Raw genomic sequence first — 17,500 nt, forward strand, 5'->3', positions numbered from 1 at the left:
GAGAGAGTGTGAGATTTGTCAAGGTTGAAAGATGTATTCCAAGTGTTTGACCACATTGTGACTCTAACAAGGTCTGCGGAGAGGGAAGTGGCAGCTGTCTGCCGATCTGAAGGATGAGGGATGTGATGGAAAAGGTTTGACTAATAGGCAAATATATAAAGAGCATTTTCCATGGAGTCAGAAAGGTCGTTGATGAAGACTAGGAATAGGATGGGGCCGAGAACACTGCATTGGGGCACTCCTGCCTTAACAGGGAGAGTAGATGAAAGGATTCCGTTGAGAGACACGCATTGACTATAATAGTTTGAGGAAGTCAGTAAGCCATGTGTGGAGATGGCCTTTGTAAAGCAGCAATATGAAGCAGAGAGTTTGGAGAGTAAGATAGTGTGCCACACTGTCTCGAGAGATGGCCCTGATATCATGGCTGATATTTTGGGCCCCCATCTATTGACTGGAGAGCAGAAGCAGAACATCCAGGGTAGAATGACTGGGTCTGAAACTGAACTGATGATCTAAGATCAGTCCATTGGAGAAAAGGAAGGGTTTGATATCAACAGAGAGGATGTTATTGCATGATATTGCTGATTATTGGACGCTAATAGGTCTGTAGTTTAGGGGTTTGGTTTTTGCCCCTTGCTTCTGCATTACAGTGATGTTGGCTGACTTTAAAGCAGATAGAGGATGACCGAGGGCAAATTATATGGTGAAAAGAGCAGAAAGAGGAAGTCGAAGAGCAGGTTTTTAGGACACATGAGCTGATGCCGTCCAGTCTAGTTGCAGAATCAGAGTCAAAGGTTGCCAGAAACGCCTCCACTTTTTCAGGTGCAAAAGGTACAGGATGCAGGAGCAGTTGGGTGCGACTAGGTAGGTTGGGTACAGAGAGTGAGGGGTTGGAGACAAGATTTGGAAGCAAACACAGAATTGAAGCATGAGGCCTTCTCACGAGCAGTCAGCAGTGGTGCCATTTGAAGTGAGGGAAGGGATGGAGGAGGATCATACTCCAGAGACAGACTTGACAAGGCACAATCAGGTTTTAGAAGGAGACAAGTTTGAAAGTTCAATTTTGGGGTTTGGCAGATGTTTTCTGGCTCTCCTGAAAGAGAACACACTTGATGCAAGATTTGTGGAGTGATGTGAGATTGCCTAGAGTCGGGTTTGCCTTCCAGGAAGAGAAGGGAAGTTGTTTCAAGGCAACTACCTCATGCAAGATTCAGTGTACCATGGGTGGGATGAAGGGTATGATAACTGAAGACAATATGGGATTGAGAGTTTGTGGTGAGCATGTTGAGGTCATGGAGAGATTCACTTACCTTGGCAGTGATATTCATGTCTCTGCTGGCTGTGAGTCAGAAGTCAATAGACGACTGGGTCGGGCCTGGGGAGTCATGGATTCACTGGATAATGGGGTGTGGCGCTGCCGGTACATGTGCGGGAGGACGAAAGTCTGAGTCTTCAGGTCCTTGGTGCTTCCAGTCTTGCTCTATGGATGCGAAACTTGGACTCTGACCAAGGATCTGAGATGGAGACTTAATTCCTTTGGTACCAGGTCTCTTCGGAGAATCCTTGGCTATTGCTGGTCAGACTTTGTGTCCAACAAGCGGTTGCTGAGAGAGACTCAAATGAGATTTGTTACTTGCATAGTCCATGAGCGTCAGCTGCGGCTGTATGGACATGTGGCTCGTTTTCCTGATGCTGATCCTGCTCACCAGATTCTCTCAGCGAGGGAGTCTCCTGAGTGGAGGAGGCCAATGGGTCGACCACGTCCCTCGTGGTTGTAGCAGGTTTATCGGCATCTCAAGGAGATGGGGATGGGCCTGACATCTGCCTGGGGGATGGCCAGACGGAGGCCCCTGGAGTACCGGCGGAAAGTGGATGCAGCGACGCGCTGCTCTGGTGCATGCTCCCATACCTGACCTGACCTGAATATGGGATGGAACTGTGCCTAAGAGAGAGCAAGTTTCCATGGAAGAATTCCCAGGCTGAGTTGAGAGGGAGATGCTTCAGCTTCAGAAGCGGAGTGAGGGACGTTGTATGGAGTGAGTCTTGGGGGTGTTTGACAGGTTGGGGAAGGAAACCGAGTGGAGAAGAGTAAAGAGGTAGCGGAAAGAAGGAAGAGGAAATCTTGTGAAGACGAACATGTGGTGTGTTCCAGATGGGGAAATTCGGAAAAGGAAGCATTTTAAAATGTTAGTAAAATCTTTTGAAGCAAGAAGCAAATCGAGTGAATTTAAAGTAATATGACTTCAATTGGGAGGAATTGAGAAAGGAAGAAGAAGAAGAAAAAAAAAACACGAACAAAGGAAGGATATATAGGCAGATCGAGTTCATGGGGTTTTTTTTGGAGTGAAATTGTTTCTTTGAAGTAAGGCAATAAGAAAGTTGAGGAGTGTGAAAGATAAAGAAAGTGGAACAAAACACACGGCGTGAGAGCAGAGACAATTTGCACATGAAGATGAGGCCTTGATGAGTCGGCCAGACACAAATTCGCCAACAATTCACACCAAGGTAAGTTTAAACACGGAAAAGTGGACAAAAACACAACCACGATCATAGGGACGAAAAGACAACAAAAACATGGTGGATCTGGACCGGAAAAGCTAACTTTGATTACTTGGAAGGAGACACAGTACAAGCCAATGTCAAACACACTCAGACATGAAAGCACAGGGAAGAGGGACATCAGATTCCAGCTGTACGCATTGTGATCAATCATCACTTTTTGTATCCGTTCTGTCCTTTCCTCTGCCAGTTAAGGGGTATCTCCTATAACTGCCATATGCAGATAATAAAGGCCTTTTCCAACCACTCTTTCCACACCCCATCTTGTGCAACAGATGTGAAGTGACCTAGCATTGATGACCGGAATAGTCTCATACACGTCAATTTGAGCTACACATCAACGCCCTGTCGGCTTATTTGATATCACAACAGCTGATCTGTAATGGCGGAGGGAAAAGACGCTGTGGGGGTGTGGAGGCAGGGCAAACGCGGCATGTGTGGGGGTGTCGAGGCACAAACACACCAGGATGTGGGGGTCAGGATCTACAAAAAAACAGCACCTGGAGGTGAGCATCGACAAAGACACAAGCATGTGGGGATGGGGATCGACAAACACCAGTACATGGTAGGATGGGGGGGGGGGCGGGAAGGAGGGAGAGAGAGGGACAAACACACCACGACTTTGGGGTGTGGGGGGGAAGAAGAGAGAGAGGGGAAAACACACCAGAACGTTGGGGGGGGGTGGAGGGAGGGGAGGATAAACACAGCAGAATGTTGCAACGGTGGAACAAATGGGAAAAACAAGCAAAGCAGAACCGTTTTTGTTCCTGTGTTGACCGATAATGCTCCATACTTTGGTTTGTCTGCTCCACCTTCACTCAGAAATATTTGATTATGGTGCGTTTTACATTTTGAGTGAAAAGGGAGGTAATAAGATTTAATCTTCATATTTAAAATTGATCACAGAGCACCACACAAAGATATTTGACAGAAAGGAATACAATGCTGGGAAAAGGATTTGACTGCATTGCAGGAGCAAGCCATACATGTCAGTCTCTTGTTGAGTGACACCAATCATGCTTGGGCCTTGGATTTCAAGGTGAGATTTTGTCGTCAGTCGAGATGACAACCATACTCTTAAAGTGCTGCAGATGAAGGCCTTGTGCACTTTTGTTTTGTATGCAGTTGAGGATCATGGTGGAGTGAGAACACAGAAGGGAGCAGAATATAACATAACAGAAGGAAGAGAACAGTGGAAAGAGAAGAGGGGGTTGGGGGGAACACATCAACAGAAGGGCAGAGGGACAAAACAGAGGGAGACTTGGAGGAAGAAAAAGAACAAGGAGAGAGGGAGGACACAGGGGGTATACAATCTGGATAGTAACAAACTCTCAATCACAGAAGTGGAAGGGAAAACTGAGGGAGAAACAGACATGGAACAACAAAAAAGAACCAGACTTGGGGAGGGTAAATAATGGTAGAAAATATCATGGGTATGGATGGATAGCCTGAAATGGTGGTGAACAGCCATCTTGAAGCCTTGGAGAGAAGAATGGGTTTGAACAGACCAAGGAAGTTGGTTCCACAGGAGAGAAAAGATGAGCAAATGAGTGGAGCTGGTTAAGTGAGCCTGGATTTTTGGAGTTTCAGAAATGGGTTACTGGCAAATCATGTGAGTTCACTTTTTTTTTTTTTTGAATGAGGAACATGGTTGCAGGGAGTATCATTGTACACTAAAAGCTGAGTAACAAAATGAACGCTCTGAAGAATTCAATGCAGGATGCTGTCCGAGATGGCCAGCCTGGAGCTGTGACTGTCTCCGATGATCTTTCTTGAGCCTATGTCCATGGAGATCCAAAGACTACATCTCTGGCCCCAGTTGATTACAAAAACAATTTGGAGGATAAACAATATGGTCTTTCCTAAATATTGAGTGAGTGGAACTTCGCAGCATTGAACAACATAGTTCAGATTTTAGTCAGTCCCTCCCCTCCCCCACCGCCCCCCCCCCAACAAAAAAGTAGTGGAAGACGAAGCAACACACAACATCGCAATGGGGTGAGTGACTGTCCAGTGTAAGCAGTCCTAATTGAAAAACTAAATTATCCTGACAACACCAATGAAAACTTCAGATCATGGATGAAGAAAACTTCTCCAGGATCCTAATGTAGCTTCTTATCTGCAACAATGTGTGGGCAAGATCCCCACAATACATTCTGTGTATTCATTCACAAAGCATTTACTTCACCTGTTTGGATTCCTCGAGGTCATACATGACGAGCAAGGGTAAAATTCTAGAGATGAGGAGCCAGCTGTGTTGCACTGCAAGCAGTGAACCTAATGGACTAGGAATATTCGGGAAAAGACAATAAACTGTGCAATATTTTGTAAAATATCAGTTCAGGAACTGCGATTAGAACAAAATACCACATAGAGTATAATATAAATAAGTAAAAAAAGACATATGATGCTACACGGAGTTAAAGGGCTAGCCCATATTTATGTACAACTAAAATAGAACCAGTCTACCAGTTGGCCTTCTTTGATCAGATCGCAAAAATAAAATGAGGGGCATGTGTACGCCATCATGTGCTGTGTTTGTGCCAAGTTTGAATAAAATCAGATCATGCATGTCTGACAAATGGTTGGGGACACATTTAAGTAACAAAATGGCCACCAGTCAGCCATCTCGGATCTGATCTCGAAAAAAAACTGATGTGCACATACACATCGTCATTCATTGTCTGGATGCCAAGTTTGAACAACATTGGATGTCCGAGAAATGTTTGATAACGTATTCAACATCGGTTATTTTTACAACCAAAATGGCCGCGAGTCGGCCATCTTGGATATGATCTCGGAAAAAAAACTGAAGTGCATATATACGTCGTCATTTATTATCAGGATGCCAAGTTTGAACAACATTGGATGTCCGAGAAATGGTTGAGGACGTGTTCAACATGGGGTTTTTTTTACAACTAAAATGGCTGCTCGTCGGCCATCTTGGATCTGATCTCAAAAAAAAAATGACGTGCATATGTAAGCCATCATTCATTATCTGTGTGCCAAGTTGAACAAGGTCGGTATTTGTGTATGCATGTCTGAGAAATGGTTGAGGACTGTTCAACATCAGGTTTTTTTTTACAACGAAAAATGTCAAGTCGTTTGTTGAGAGTCGGCCATCTTGGATCTAACCAGAATGGCTAGTCGGCCATCTTGAATATGACCTCAAAAAAATGGCATGCTTATGGAAGCCATCATTCATTATCTGTGTGCCAAGTTTTAACAAGATCGGTAAATTAATGTCTGAGAAATGGTTGAGGACGTGATCGACACCGGGTTTTTTTACAACTAAAATGGCCACCAGTCAGCCATCTTGGATCTGATGTCGAAAAACAATGACGTGCTTATGTATACCATCAGGTATTGTCTTTGTGCCAATTACAAATGAAATCGGTCCATACATGTCCAAGATATAGCTGCGGTCCAAAGTCCGAAGTCCAAAGGGGGCTAATTATATCACTCAGTGGTGGTATGGTTAGTGAATCCACTCAAGAGTCTCGGAAGTCAGTGGGTCAATTCCAAACTTGGCCAAAACATACCAAAGACTTCAATCTCCCTCTATCGAGTGCAGCCTGTGGCTGCTGGTTGCATCATTGGTTGGGACGCGGCTACGCCGCTGATGCAGTGTCCCCCTTAACAGTACGCTGGTGCTCATTTTTCCGACCTCGGAAGGATGACAGGCTGAGTCAACCGCCTGGTGTATTTTAATTCAGTGGCCAACAGGGCTTTAACTCAGGACCCTAGGATCCCAAGCCGCCAACCTAACCACTAAGCCAACACCAGGCTAAAAAGACTTCAATATTGGCACATGTACCTGTATCTGATGCTCAGCATTTAGAGGATAGAGCATAGATAAACCACCGCGAATGGATTAGCCACAATGGTAGAATGGGGAGATTTCTCCCTAAAAATCCCTCACTGGCTGCATAGATAAAAGCAAGAGCACTTAATGGTGCTGTCAGTACCCAGCATGATCTGGGAAGTAGCTCCCCAAAGGTCAACGGCTATGTTTGTCTGAAGTCAGGTTCCATGTTGTCTGCTGTCTGGATGAATGTGTCTAACCTAGTGGTGTATATGACTAATTACAACTCACAGATCTAAGCCTAAGTTGGACAGCAAAGTCACAGAACTGTCTGCTGTTAGGTGGATTGACCGAAATCCTTCATCAAGTTTCCGTACTTGACAATCATTCATAATGTGGTGACAACAGTCACAGCTTCTGTATTTGTGGAGGTGGTGTGATGTCCTTGCATGGAGAGTATGGATCCTGTTGAGAGAAAACAACTTTTGCAGGGGTCTTTGAAACCTGAAGGCTCTTCTGTCAGATTACTCACCAGTTCTCTATTAGCAATGTTGTTGTCTGTACAGAGATTGCGCCACTTGTAATTTTATGTTAAATCCCGCATTACTCAAAACATTTGCAGAACCAGAAAGGTTTGCGGTACTTGAGTAGCATATTTGGTAGGTTCTGCAGATATTCATGGATTGGAAGCTCTGGGTTGGCTTTGATGCAGTCAAACTCTCTCAGCATTCTTTCCTTCCGGCACACACCATGGGGTGGGATGTTAAAGCAGGACCGGGAGCTACCACGTGGGTGTTGATTTGAGTGTTCCACTAATTATCCGCAACAGTGTTTTCAGGATAGTGTCCAAGTGTTTTGTGTGCCTACTCTTTGCCAAACAGAACAGCAGTCAACTGCAGCATACACAAGAGCAAGGCTTGCAGTGTGAAGAGTGTATTCACGTGATCTCCAGCTGCACCTACAACTTTGTGGATGATGTTTACCCTGGTCTTGATCTTTTTCTGTGACATTTTAGGTGTTCGCGGAACGTGAGACCGAAATAAAGCGAAACTCCAAACTACTTGGGGAATGGTTCATTGACTGGTTTGTTGCAAAAGGAAACCTGGAGTTTGCTGTTCGTCAGTCAGTTGCTGAGATGGAAAGCAGCAACTGAAGTCTTCATTGGGTTTTGGCAGAGGCACCAGTAGATTAAGTATTGCTCCATTACCTTTAAGTCCTGGGACAGTGCAGTGCAGAGATCTTCAATGTTGATTACCGTGGTAGCAAGCGCAGATCATCTGCGGAGGCAAACCTTCTAGAGGTGGTACAAGGCATATCACTCACATATATGTTGAAGAGGATTGTAGCTAAAATAGACCACTGGGGAAAGACCATCATTCAGAGTCCTTATTGTGCTTGTTTGCTCTCAGAATGAAACCCTTTATCTTTGACTGCAAAGCATAGAAGAAAGCACATAAATTGTGGCTTGGCACTGGAAAAGTCTGGCAGCTTTCAGCAGAAGACATGATGCCATACCGTATCATACACTGATGAATGGTCAATTAGTGCAAGACCCGTCTTGAGTGCATGTTGTTCGCCAGCTTCAATGTGGGTGGTAGGTGGAAGTACTTGATCAACACAGCTCCTTCTAGGTCTGAAGCCAGCTTGGTCCTTGGGAAGGTTATGCTCTACCAGCGGTGAAAGCCTGGCCAGGATGCGCATGTCGTACATAGCAGAGTTATGGGCCAATAGGTAGCCTGGTGTTGGCTCAGTGGTTAGGGTGGCGGCTTGGGATCCTAGGGTCCTGAGTTCAAGCCCCATCGGCCACTGAATTAATACAGCAGGGGGTTGACTCGGCCTGTCATCCTTCCGAGGTCGGCGAAATGAGTAGCAGTTCCAGTGTGGGTATTGGTAGAAGGGCACTGCATCAGCGACACAGTCACGCTTCAAGAAATGATAGTTACCTCAGCAGCTAAGCTGCCATACGACCACCACCAGCTCAATAGGTCAGCAGCGGGTTTCCCTGGCTGAAGGGTTTCCCTGTGCATATGTGACTTGTGGGTTTGAGAAAGTCTCTGAGGCTCAAAGAAGAGCTGTCGAGAACAAGTGTAATGCTACTTAAATACACGACCCAATCAAGTGGAGAAAAATAAATCAAAAAATGATTCTTTAGTGTAATGGTCAAATACGGCATCTATTTGACACTTGCACCAAATATACAAATCATTCTTGGAATTAAAATAAATTCTACAGGGCACATGACAGAGCTGAATAAAAAGAAGAAAAACAAAGAGTACCGAGCCATGTGGAGATGTGGTTGGCATAAAGCATCTTATTTTCTAAACAGGGAAAGCTAATGCAACTGAGGTTAACTTTTGTTCACTCCATAAGGCTCACAAGAGGGTGTCCATCCTGAGGAAAGCCAGAAAATAGCATGCAAATCTCAACTCTCCAACTTGTCCCCTTCCTCAAAGTCACAGTGTCATCTTTTCAAGTCTCTCTTTGGTGTATGCTCCCTCCTCATCTCAAAACGCATGATTGCAGACTCTGCCACAGATAAGGCAGAATGCCTAAACTCTCTTTCACTCCAAATTTCATATACCCAACCCATCTCATTGTGTTCCCATCTTAAGCCAACATACCTACTCTCCACTGGACTCTGTCATTCTCACCTGTGAAAGTAGAGAAAGCTCTGTCTGGCCTCGACCCTCGGCGATGGTCCCAGATGACATCAGTGCTCATATTTTCAAATTGTGCTCTGCCATTCTTCATCTGTCACCCTTTTGAAACCCACAGGGTCGAGGCCTGACATTGAAGTCCTGCATTGAGGTCCACACCCTGCATAGAAGTCAGCAAATATCGTTCCCATCCAAATAAGGGTGCAAAAGCAGACCCGAATAACGACACACCAATTAGATTGCTTCCAATTACAAGCAAAGCCGTGGATCCAACATTTATTTTTAATATCACCTTCTTCATTTTCAAATAGCTGTTCACCACCTCTTATGTGTACACCCCAATCCAATTCCTCGATCTTTTCTACCCCGTTAATCCACCCCAAGCCCACCTCCTTCAAATTCCCTGCTTTCCTTCCTGAAAGTTCCTGTATGCCCGTCTTGTATTCCCCATGTTCCCCGTCCCATCCCTCTCCCTTCCACAGATCTCCTAATGTCTCTGTTCCCCACTATTTTGTCCTTCCCACTCCCGCCCCTCTTGCCTCATGCCCCCTCCCCCCCCCCCTTGCTGTGCATTGTGTTAGCTCTCATACGAAACTCGACAAGGTATACAAAAAAACCAAACAACAAAAAAAACCCAGCCATTTCTGACCATCAGTTTTTGACGAAGAATACCTAATCCCAGTTTGGCAGACAACAGCTGTCTCTCTCTCTCTCTTCTGATCTAGAAATTAGACACTCGTCTGATAAATGGAATATGTCCTTCAATCCTGGAATATATCAGTTGCACCCCATCACTTTGGAAGGATAGTCAAACGTACCTTATTCTTTGGTTATTCATTGGATGAAATTCACTCTCTTGAACATCTAGGCCTCAACATCAGCCATGACATCTCCTGGGCTGACCACATACCAAAGCTGGCTTCCAAAACCAGTCGCAGACTGGGCTTCCTTCGTCATTCCCTTTCTTGAAAAATCAGAACTCACGGTTTACCAGGCCTTTGTCCACAGCTTAATGGTGTAGTGCTCTCCCTTATGGGCTGGCACCCCTGCATCACATCCATCTCTTCAATTCTGCGTGAAAACGTTTCTAAATTACTAGAATCTCCCGTGATGAGGTCAAAGCACAGCCTCTGTTGTTCTCATCATCGCAAGCAGTTCAGTGGTGTTTTCCAGCACACTCAAATATTGCTCCCTTGACTCTGTCCTCCAAACCTCCCCATCTACTCCAGGATGCATGCATTCTTCCAGTAATCCCCTTGTGGATAAAGTTCCAAAATCCAGGCTGATGGCACAAAACATATTTATTCCTCACATCTCTAAGGAACCAGCTTCCAGAGGCTGTTCTGTCTCACTATTCTCTACAGGACAAGCAAGCAAGCAAGCAGTACAACGCCATGTTGTCATCCCCAATTCTGACCCATGATCTTTATTATATTTATTAACCCAAATAAGCTTTCCAAACCCAACCATATTACTTGGAGTTTCAGTATTTCCTCCCATCCTCACTCTCATTTCCTGTTTAATTCATTTGATGTTTATCCCACTGTCAGATCTCCATACTCTTTCATGAGCCTCATTCCTATAAAGAAAAAAAAATAACCTGTAATGTTCAGAGCAACTGAACAGTATGGTCAACTCAACTCTCAATCTGATAACAATCAAATCTGATTCAAGACCAAAATTTGCTAAACTAGTAACACCCGCTCCCAGTGGGAGCAAAATATGGTGCCGATACCCCCTCATTAAAGCAGGGACATAAACTTGCACGATTTGACATATACAGGTGAAAATTGCAAGACTCCCCAGACTGGCCCAACCTTTCGATTCTACAACGATCAGATGTACACACATACAGAGATCTGCCCTATTTTAATATCGCAAGAAACACCCGCTCCCTTTGGGAGTGGCCTGGGGGAGGGAGGTGATGAGGCAATATATATTTCCATAGCTCATAATCCCACTTCCTGCCAGCAGGGATCAGCAAACTACTTGCACCATGCCTTGTGTACAGGCGAAAATTATCATCTCGCCACCCTATTGGGGGTGGGGGGGGTGGGGGTTATTTTGTGCCCGTGACTTTACTCCTGAGTACCTCCAGCACATATGCAAAATGTGGTGGAGATTGGCCCAGCCGTTTTTAATTGTATAATTATCAGATGTACATACAATACACAGAAAATTCGCCATATTTTATATCGTAGGATAAAGATCAGGAAACAGCACAAAGCCCGATACAAGAAGTCTATGGTCAGGTGAAATGAGGGTTAGAAGACACTTTTGATTCAATGGGGAGGAAGGAAGCTTTGGATTGTTCCTTGAGAAAGTCCAGGAGGTTCGGAGATCCACACTTTGGTCAACGTGATGGGGGCCGAAGCAGCTAGGTTGCATCCTGGCAAATTATTGTTCCCGGTGGAGTTAAATTGGGATGGCACCGACAGGAGAATCAATTATAGTCCAGGTGTAGCAGAGTGAGGTCATGTAAACCAGGAACGTCACCACTTTCAAGAGGTCACGTAAACCAGGAACAACATAGAAATCCAAGAACACTACATTGGTAAGCACGAGCCACCAATGGCAGGGTAGGAGAAAGAACACCAGCTAAGGTATTGCTAATGAGCTTGAAGGAAATCCACCAGCGAATTAAGAAAAACCCCCGTGGATCTATCAGGAAGGGGAGGGAGGAGCGGCATGTGTGAAGAGGATGGGGGTGAAGGGGGAGAAGGGTGGGGGAGAGGGGAGATGGACATGGGGAGGGGGTGCAATTTTTTTATGCAAATGTTTATCGTATAGCATCACTCCCGGTGTGAGGGGGGTATTAAAAGTCAATATAAAATACCCAAATTCTCTGCATGAAAACCATAGACGTCAAGAAATAGGCAAGTATCATTTAAATATCATACTGTTTGAGGGTTTGATTTACTTCCATGCACACCTGAACCACTGGACGGAATGAGATGATAAATGGTGGTTTTACTTGGGATGTATATATGGTTAGGTTGTAGACAGCCAAAAAAAAACAAAAAAAAAACTTCTTGAAATTGGAAAAATTATGAAACCTGAACAGCTGGATGGAATTAATTTGAAACTTGTGGTTGTACTCACAGGGTGTATGGGAGTGTTTTAAGGGGCAAACAATTTTTTTTTCATAGCCAAGGGGGTTCAAGATGGAGAGAGGAGGGCCCCAGTTCTCTCCACGTAAATGTCTATCATTTAGCACCACCTGGTGGAAACCGGTATTACAAGTCATAAATCAAAAGTTGGTGAATGAACATGTCAATAAGGATCAGATATTCTCTAATCTATCGAACTGCACTAGAACAATAGAAGTACAAAACCAGATATATGGTCGGAAAGAAAGGTACTCATCAACTTTTGAATCGTCGTATTTGCTGACCTCTTTCGAGACAAATGTGGCTTGGAACAACTCATTATTTTGTCACTCATTGTTTGAAACTCGATTACAGCTTATGTTCTTCTTTCAGAGCAAAAGTTTGCAGTGAAGCAAATATGGCTAAACAGCCTTTTTCACATGAAAAGCCAATTAGACATTGTTGAATCACAAATCCTCATACAAGGCAAGAAAGAAAAGTCTATCGGTTCAACAACAATAGTTTAATGAACCTTTTACAAATCAATCACAATACATATTAAAATAATTGGAACACAACAACCTGTTAACATTTTATGACATCTTGGAAGATTTAAATCAGGATTACCTTATTTTCAGCTTCTCACAGTCAAGGATGTCATGTACAGCACAACATGCAAAAGATAAATCCTTCCCAACCAATTCCACTTGGAAATAACCAGTAGTGTTCAAAAAAGGGGCACCTGTCGTGCCACATTTTACATTATTGGACTCAAAAGCTTTTTTTCTTAATGGAAACCCAACTAACTTCAGCTAACCTTTATTCTATGCAAAATAAACGATTCATTGCTTTGGATTGAAGCTCCTGGTAATTTTTTTGAACCTTATTTTGCTAAAAAAAAACAAAAATTAAACCTTATTTGGAGTCTGCCTATTACAAAGCTGGAGCATCGTATAAGTCATTTGAGTCAGTTACAACAGCGCAAGATTTTCTGTGTTTTAATGCATCATCCGAGACTGGTTGCTATTTCATATGTTTATAATAAATTATTTGGCTTCATCATACCTCCTTCTCAATGTTAACCATTCATTTGTTTGAGTGTACAGTTTTTCCTTCTTCTAGTGTTAAATTGTCATCTCAAACATTACCTGTTCCTTCCTATTCATGTTTTCGAATGATTCATCAATTTTCATTTTGGGTTCCTGCCTCTCAAAGGTTGAGAAACCTTCTCGCCTCCCCCCATTTTACCACCTTGGATGTTCTTTGCCTCATATGATGTTGTGAACAACACATAATGAAATGGAATACATTTATAAATCTCTTAACTTTCAGTTCATAACTGTGTACTCTTGAAAATTTACTCCCAATTTTAGTTATATTTATAGATGCAATTTCATGTCATTCCCCATCGTTTCCTACAATCTTCATAAACCCCATGAACAATTCCCAACCAAACCCTCTTTGGGGTTGGGGCTCTTACTCTTCTGTTACTGTTTATTCATTCCTTGGCTTATTGTGCTCAAGCATTGCCCCTCTGCTCACCTGTCAGTTCATACTCTTTGAAGTGTGATATAATCTTTTTAAAAATTATTTTTCTCTGCAAACTGCCATGAGCGTATTTCATTTCATCCGCAACTGCTCTCATCTTGCATGTACTACACAGTGCTTTGTCTGTGCCTATTGGAATGGGGATTTGCACCTTATGGATGGAGCTAGAGGGAAAATAGGGTTGACTTCTCTCCAAGAGAAAGAAGAGAGCAAAAGAAGATGATGAGTGGGAGAGTGTATGCACCTACGTTTGATGTGGATTCAGAGCCAGGACAGACTAGGTATGTGATCAGGGAAAGGACACAGACGGACTTACGTTGAAGGCTGCTGATCAGTGGTTGTCTGGTGGGTCATCACCATTACAAGCCAGGTTTCAAGCAGGTCTGCCAATACGAGGCACTGTGCGGCACGACGATGAGAAAGGAAAGGATGACGCATGTTTGCCTGCAAAAGTGATTAACTCACTTCAAAAATGTTCAAACTGCAACTCGACAAGTTGAGCCGTAGCTCGAGGAAAACAGACGTTGTTCTGGTCACCCTCTTCTTCTTTCGTGTGGCGTGTCTGAGTTGTTTGTGTATAACGTGAAGTTAGCTGTTTTCAGCCAGCCACGGGCCCTTGTGGTCAGGTGTTGCAGTTCTTGCCCTCCGCCCTCTAGAGACGAGGTGATGTTTGGGGCAGTCTTGGACAAGATTATCTGCAATATGGGGGAGGCCACACTCACAGTCAAATGAATCAGCAAGGTTCCAGAACATGTTGCGATGGAATCTGCCAACACCCGTTCAGAGCTGATTAAGACCACAACATTCCTTCCGAGACAGACACAAGCAAGGGGCTTGGTGGAACAGGGGAGGTGTTGCGGACAGCCACTGCGTTGGTAAGTACAACACCATTGCTTCATCTGCCACGTTTGTTTGCTCACATCATAATCTGCTATGATATAGGTTTGAGCGACTCGTACAGGGCTTGTGGCTCTTAAGACTTTGGGGAAAGGGGGGGGGGTGGCATAGATTTTCTCTTTGCTTGTTGTACAAGGGGTGGGTGGGTTCTGTGATGCATTGAGGGCTGCTTGTCCAGTTATGGCTGCTCATCTAATGTGATGGGGATGGATGCTTGCGAGGACTGGAAGGTGATGGGTGAGAATAGGGTGAAGGCATCCGCTGATGACCCTCGAGGAAGAGTTGAGGTGCACATCCACCTTCTTAATGTGGTGGCTTCTTCCCCATGCGGACATAGTATGCTGCAGGCGTATGCACGAGGGCAAGTGTTGAGGTGCATAAGGTTGTGGTGAAATCAGCTCCCCAGTCGTGCCAGGCTAGTTGGGTGAATAAGGTTAACTCAAGCAGCTGTTTTCCCTGATACTTTCTCTGCATGCTGCCTGAAGATCAGGGACTGGTCCATTTGCACTCGCAAAAAATTCTGGTCATCGAGTGATGAGAAAGGGAAGGAAGTCATGTCCAGGATGATCAAAGAGCTGATTGCTGTAGACCAATTCAGCATATGGAAAACCTGATCTTCAAAATCTTTGCGTTACTGTGAAAGACCCAAAGAATGACTGCGGCTGCTTGAATACATTCTACATCTTGCTTTCTATACAAGTGTTCGATATGACAGATTGCCTAATTTGGATTGTTCCTTTGTTGTTGCTATCGTACATTATTGTGTCGATTATTGACTTCTTATATCATCACAACTGGATATTATATTACACCCAAGCTGGTGTATTGGGAATTCATTTACTTTTAAACATGCTGTGACCAGGATTGTGGGGTGGGTCGGAAGCAAGTCTGGACTTTTGGTTTCGGCCAAAACAATGCCCCGTCATCTTGCTGTTCCATAACCATTGAACAATGCATTGAAAAAGTTCTTCTTCCCTACGCATGCTTTGTATGATCAATTACGTTTGGTCTGTCATTGTTTTGTGCACATTATCCAGTGTGTTTCAAAAGTAACAGTGCAGTGAATGAGATACTTATGTTTCATGTCCTTGTTAATCTTAAAATTAAAATGTACGCTTGTTTACTTGCAGGCATCATTGACTCACTCAAGTCAGATGTCCACAATGTTTTTGTTGTATTTGACAATAAATACTTTTTCTCTGAAAGTCTGAAGTCTTTTTTGCACAAGAGGTATTAGGTTTCTACTGCACTGTTTCTTTTGAAACACAGTGTCCAAGACTCATTCCACCACGAGCCTTGGAATCATGTGCCCAAAACAATGCGAAGGAGGAGAAAAACACAAGGTAGAAAACAATACAAGGGAGTAGGTGGAGATGGATTTAAAAAAGAAATGAGTTTCTACAACTGGAGTTGAAAGAAAGAATCACGAGATACCTTCACATTTAGCACTTTTTAAATGACAATGACAAAAAGCTGTTTTCTTGTCAAAATATAGGCATCAGTGTCTCAGCAGCTATGGACGCATTCTTGGTTGCTGTGAAAATCACAGATATGTCAACGTGTTCAGACCATAGCAGCAATGGTGTGAAGGGTCAAGGGAAGGGACGCAAGCAGCAGGAAAGTCAGGAATGAGGGAGGTTAATCACCTATTGTTCAAGATTACCTTACCATTTCACGAGATCTTGCATTGTACTGGAACGAATGGACAACCAAAAGCCTCATTTGGGAGCAACCAAACAAGGTGAAGCAATCACGGTGAAACTCAATTGCACTTTTAACAATGGAATTAGCTGTCAGTGGAGTCAAGAAACCCAACAATTAAAAAAAATCATCAAAAAATAGCTATTGACGCTAAATAAAATTTTAGTCTGGAGGAAGTGGGGGGAGAGGATGGGGTGGGGAAACAAACAAACAATCTCGCAATGACTACTCAGCTCAAAACAGACGATTCTTCTCAAAAACGTAACCAAGAAATACGTATCCAAAGTGTTTTAAGTCCTCGTTTATGATGGAATATATCTTATTACCTTTTATCCAAGTTTATACTTCTCAATGACTGCCCATATTTAAACATTCTTACAAATTCAGCTGTGCACATGTTTGGCTGCTATCCCAGTTTCTACAGTTCTGCAGAAATATCATTCAATACAATGGCAAATCTGAACAATGTGGTAGAGCAGAGGCACTTGCGAGCAAAGAAAATAAAGCTTTGTCGGGAACAGACAAACAAGAAACCGTGTGCTTATTCAGTGGGTCATTTCATTTCTTGCAAAAACTGGCTGTCTTTTTGAAAACATCAACCATCAGTTATTAGTCGTGGCAACACTCGAAAACAAATGTACATAATCAGGCAAGGTAAGAGAGAGGTTAACCGGAGTCAGATGGAAAAAAAGCTGTCCGTGCTAACCTAAAGCAGTGTTCTTTGAAAATGATAATTATATAAAGCCCAGAATAATGTGTGAGAGTGTGTACCAGTGCAGATTTTGCAGTTAAGGTCAAACAAGTGTGCCTTGTGCTGATCAGTCGTGTCGTTGAGCATGCTTGAAAGGAAGTCTCTCTGCACTACCTCGCTCTTCTCCTCCTGGAAGCTTTCCTCACCATCCTGCCACCCACGCAATCATGATAATTCAGAACATTAATCATTGTAAATATGGAATTATTTTTTCAACAAGCTACCCTGCAAGAAGGTGAGTTTTATGGTTATCAGCAAATGGAAGTTTTCTTTTCTGAATGTCCATCTGCTCGCACATGCACCAACTGCATCAGCATACATCAATCGTCAAAAATGCATGATGAGATTTTTGCTTGAACAATAACGACAAAAACAAGCAAGAACCAAACGATCGAACAGCAGAGTGGCCAAAAGGGGTTCCTTGTTGACAACATCTCCAAACCTCAGAATCTGGGTCCGGTGGGATCTCTTCAATGTCCACCTCCATCCTATT

The 17,500-nt window shown here is 43.6% G+C and overlaps 1 protein-coding gene across 4 annotated transcripts in view; it reads right to left on the reverse strand.

The window, feature by feature from the left end:
* Positions 1 to 17,500, reverse strand: part of LOC147017223 (uncharacterized) — a 284,769-nt gene that overhangs the window by 59,714 nt on the left and 207,555 nt on the right. For all 4 annotated transcript variants that reach the window (XM_085846675.1, XM_085846676.1, XM_085846673.1 and 1 more), the window contains 2 exons: positions 17,450 to 17,500; positions 17,028 to 17,157 (listed from right to left, as the gene is read on the reverse strand). The exon at positions 17,450 to 17,500 is cut by the window's right edge and continues 48 nt beyond it. In XM_085846675.1, the coding sequence (XP_085702801.1) occupies positions 17,028 to 17,157; positions 17,450 to 17,500 (181 nt within the window). The remainder of the gene's footprint in view (positions 1 to 17,027; positions 17,158 to 17,449) is intronic.

Source organism: Eptatretus burgeri, chromosome 11, assembly GCF_056783735.1.
Source record: "Eptatretus burgeri isolate ZD-2024b chromosome 11, Ebu_testis_v1, whole genome shotgun sequence".
Lineage (NCBI taxonomy): Eukaryota > Metazoa > Chordata > Myxini > Myxiniformes > Myxinidae > Eptatretus > Eptatretus burgeri.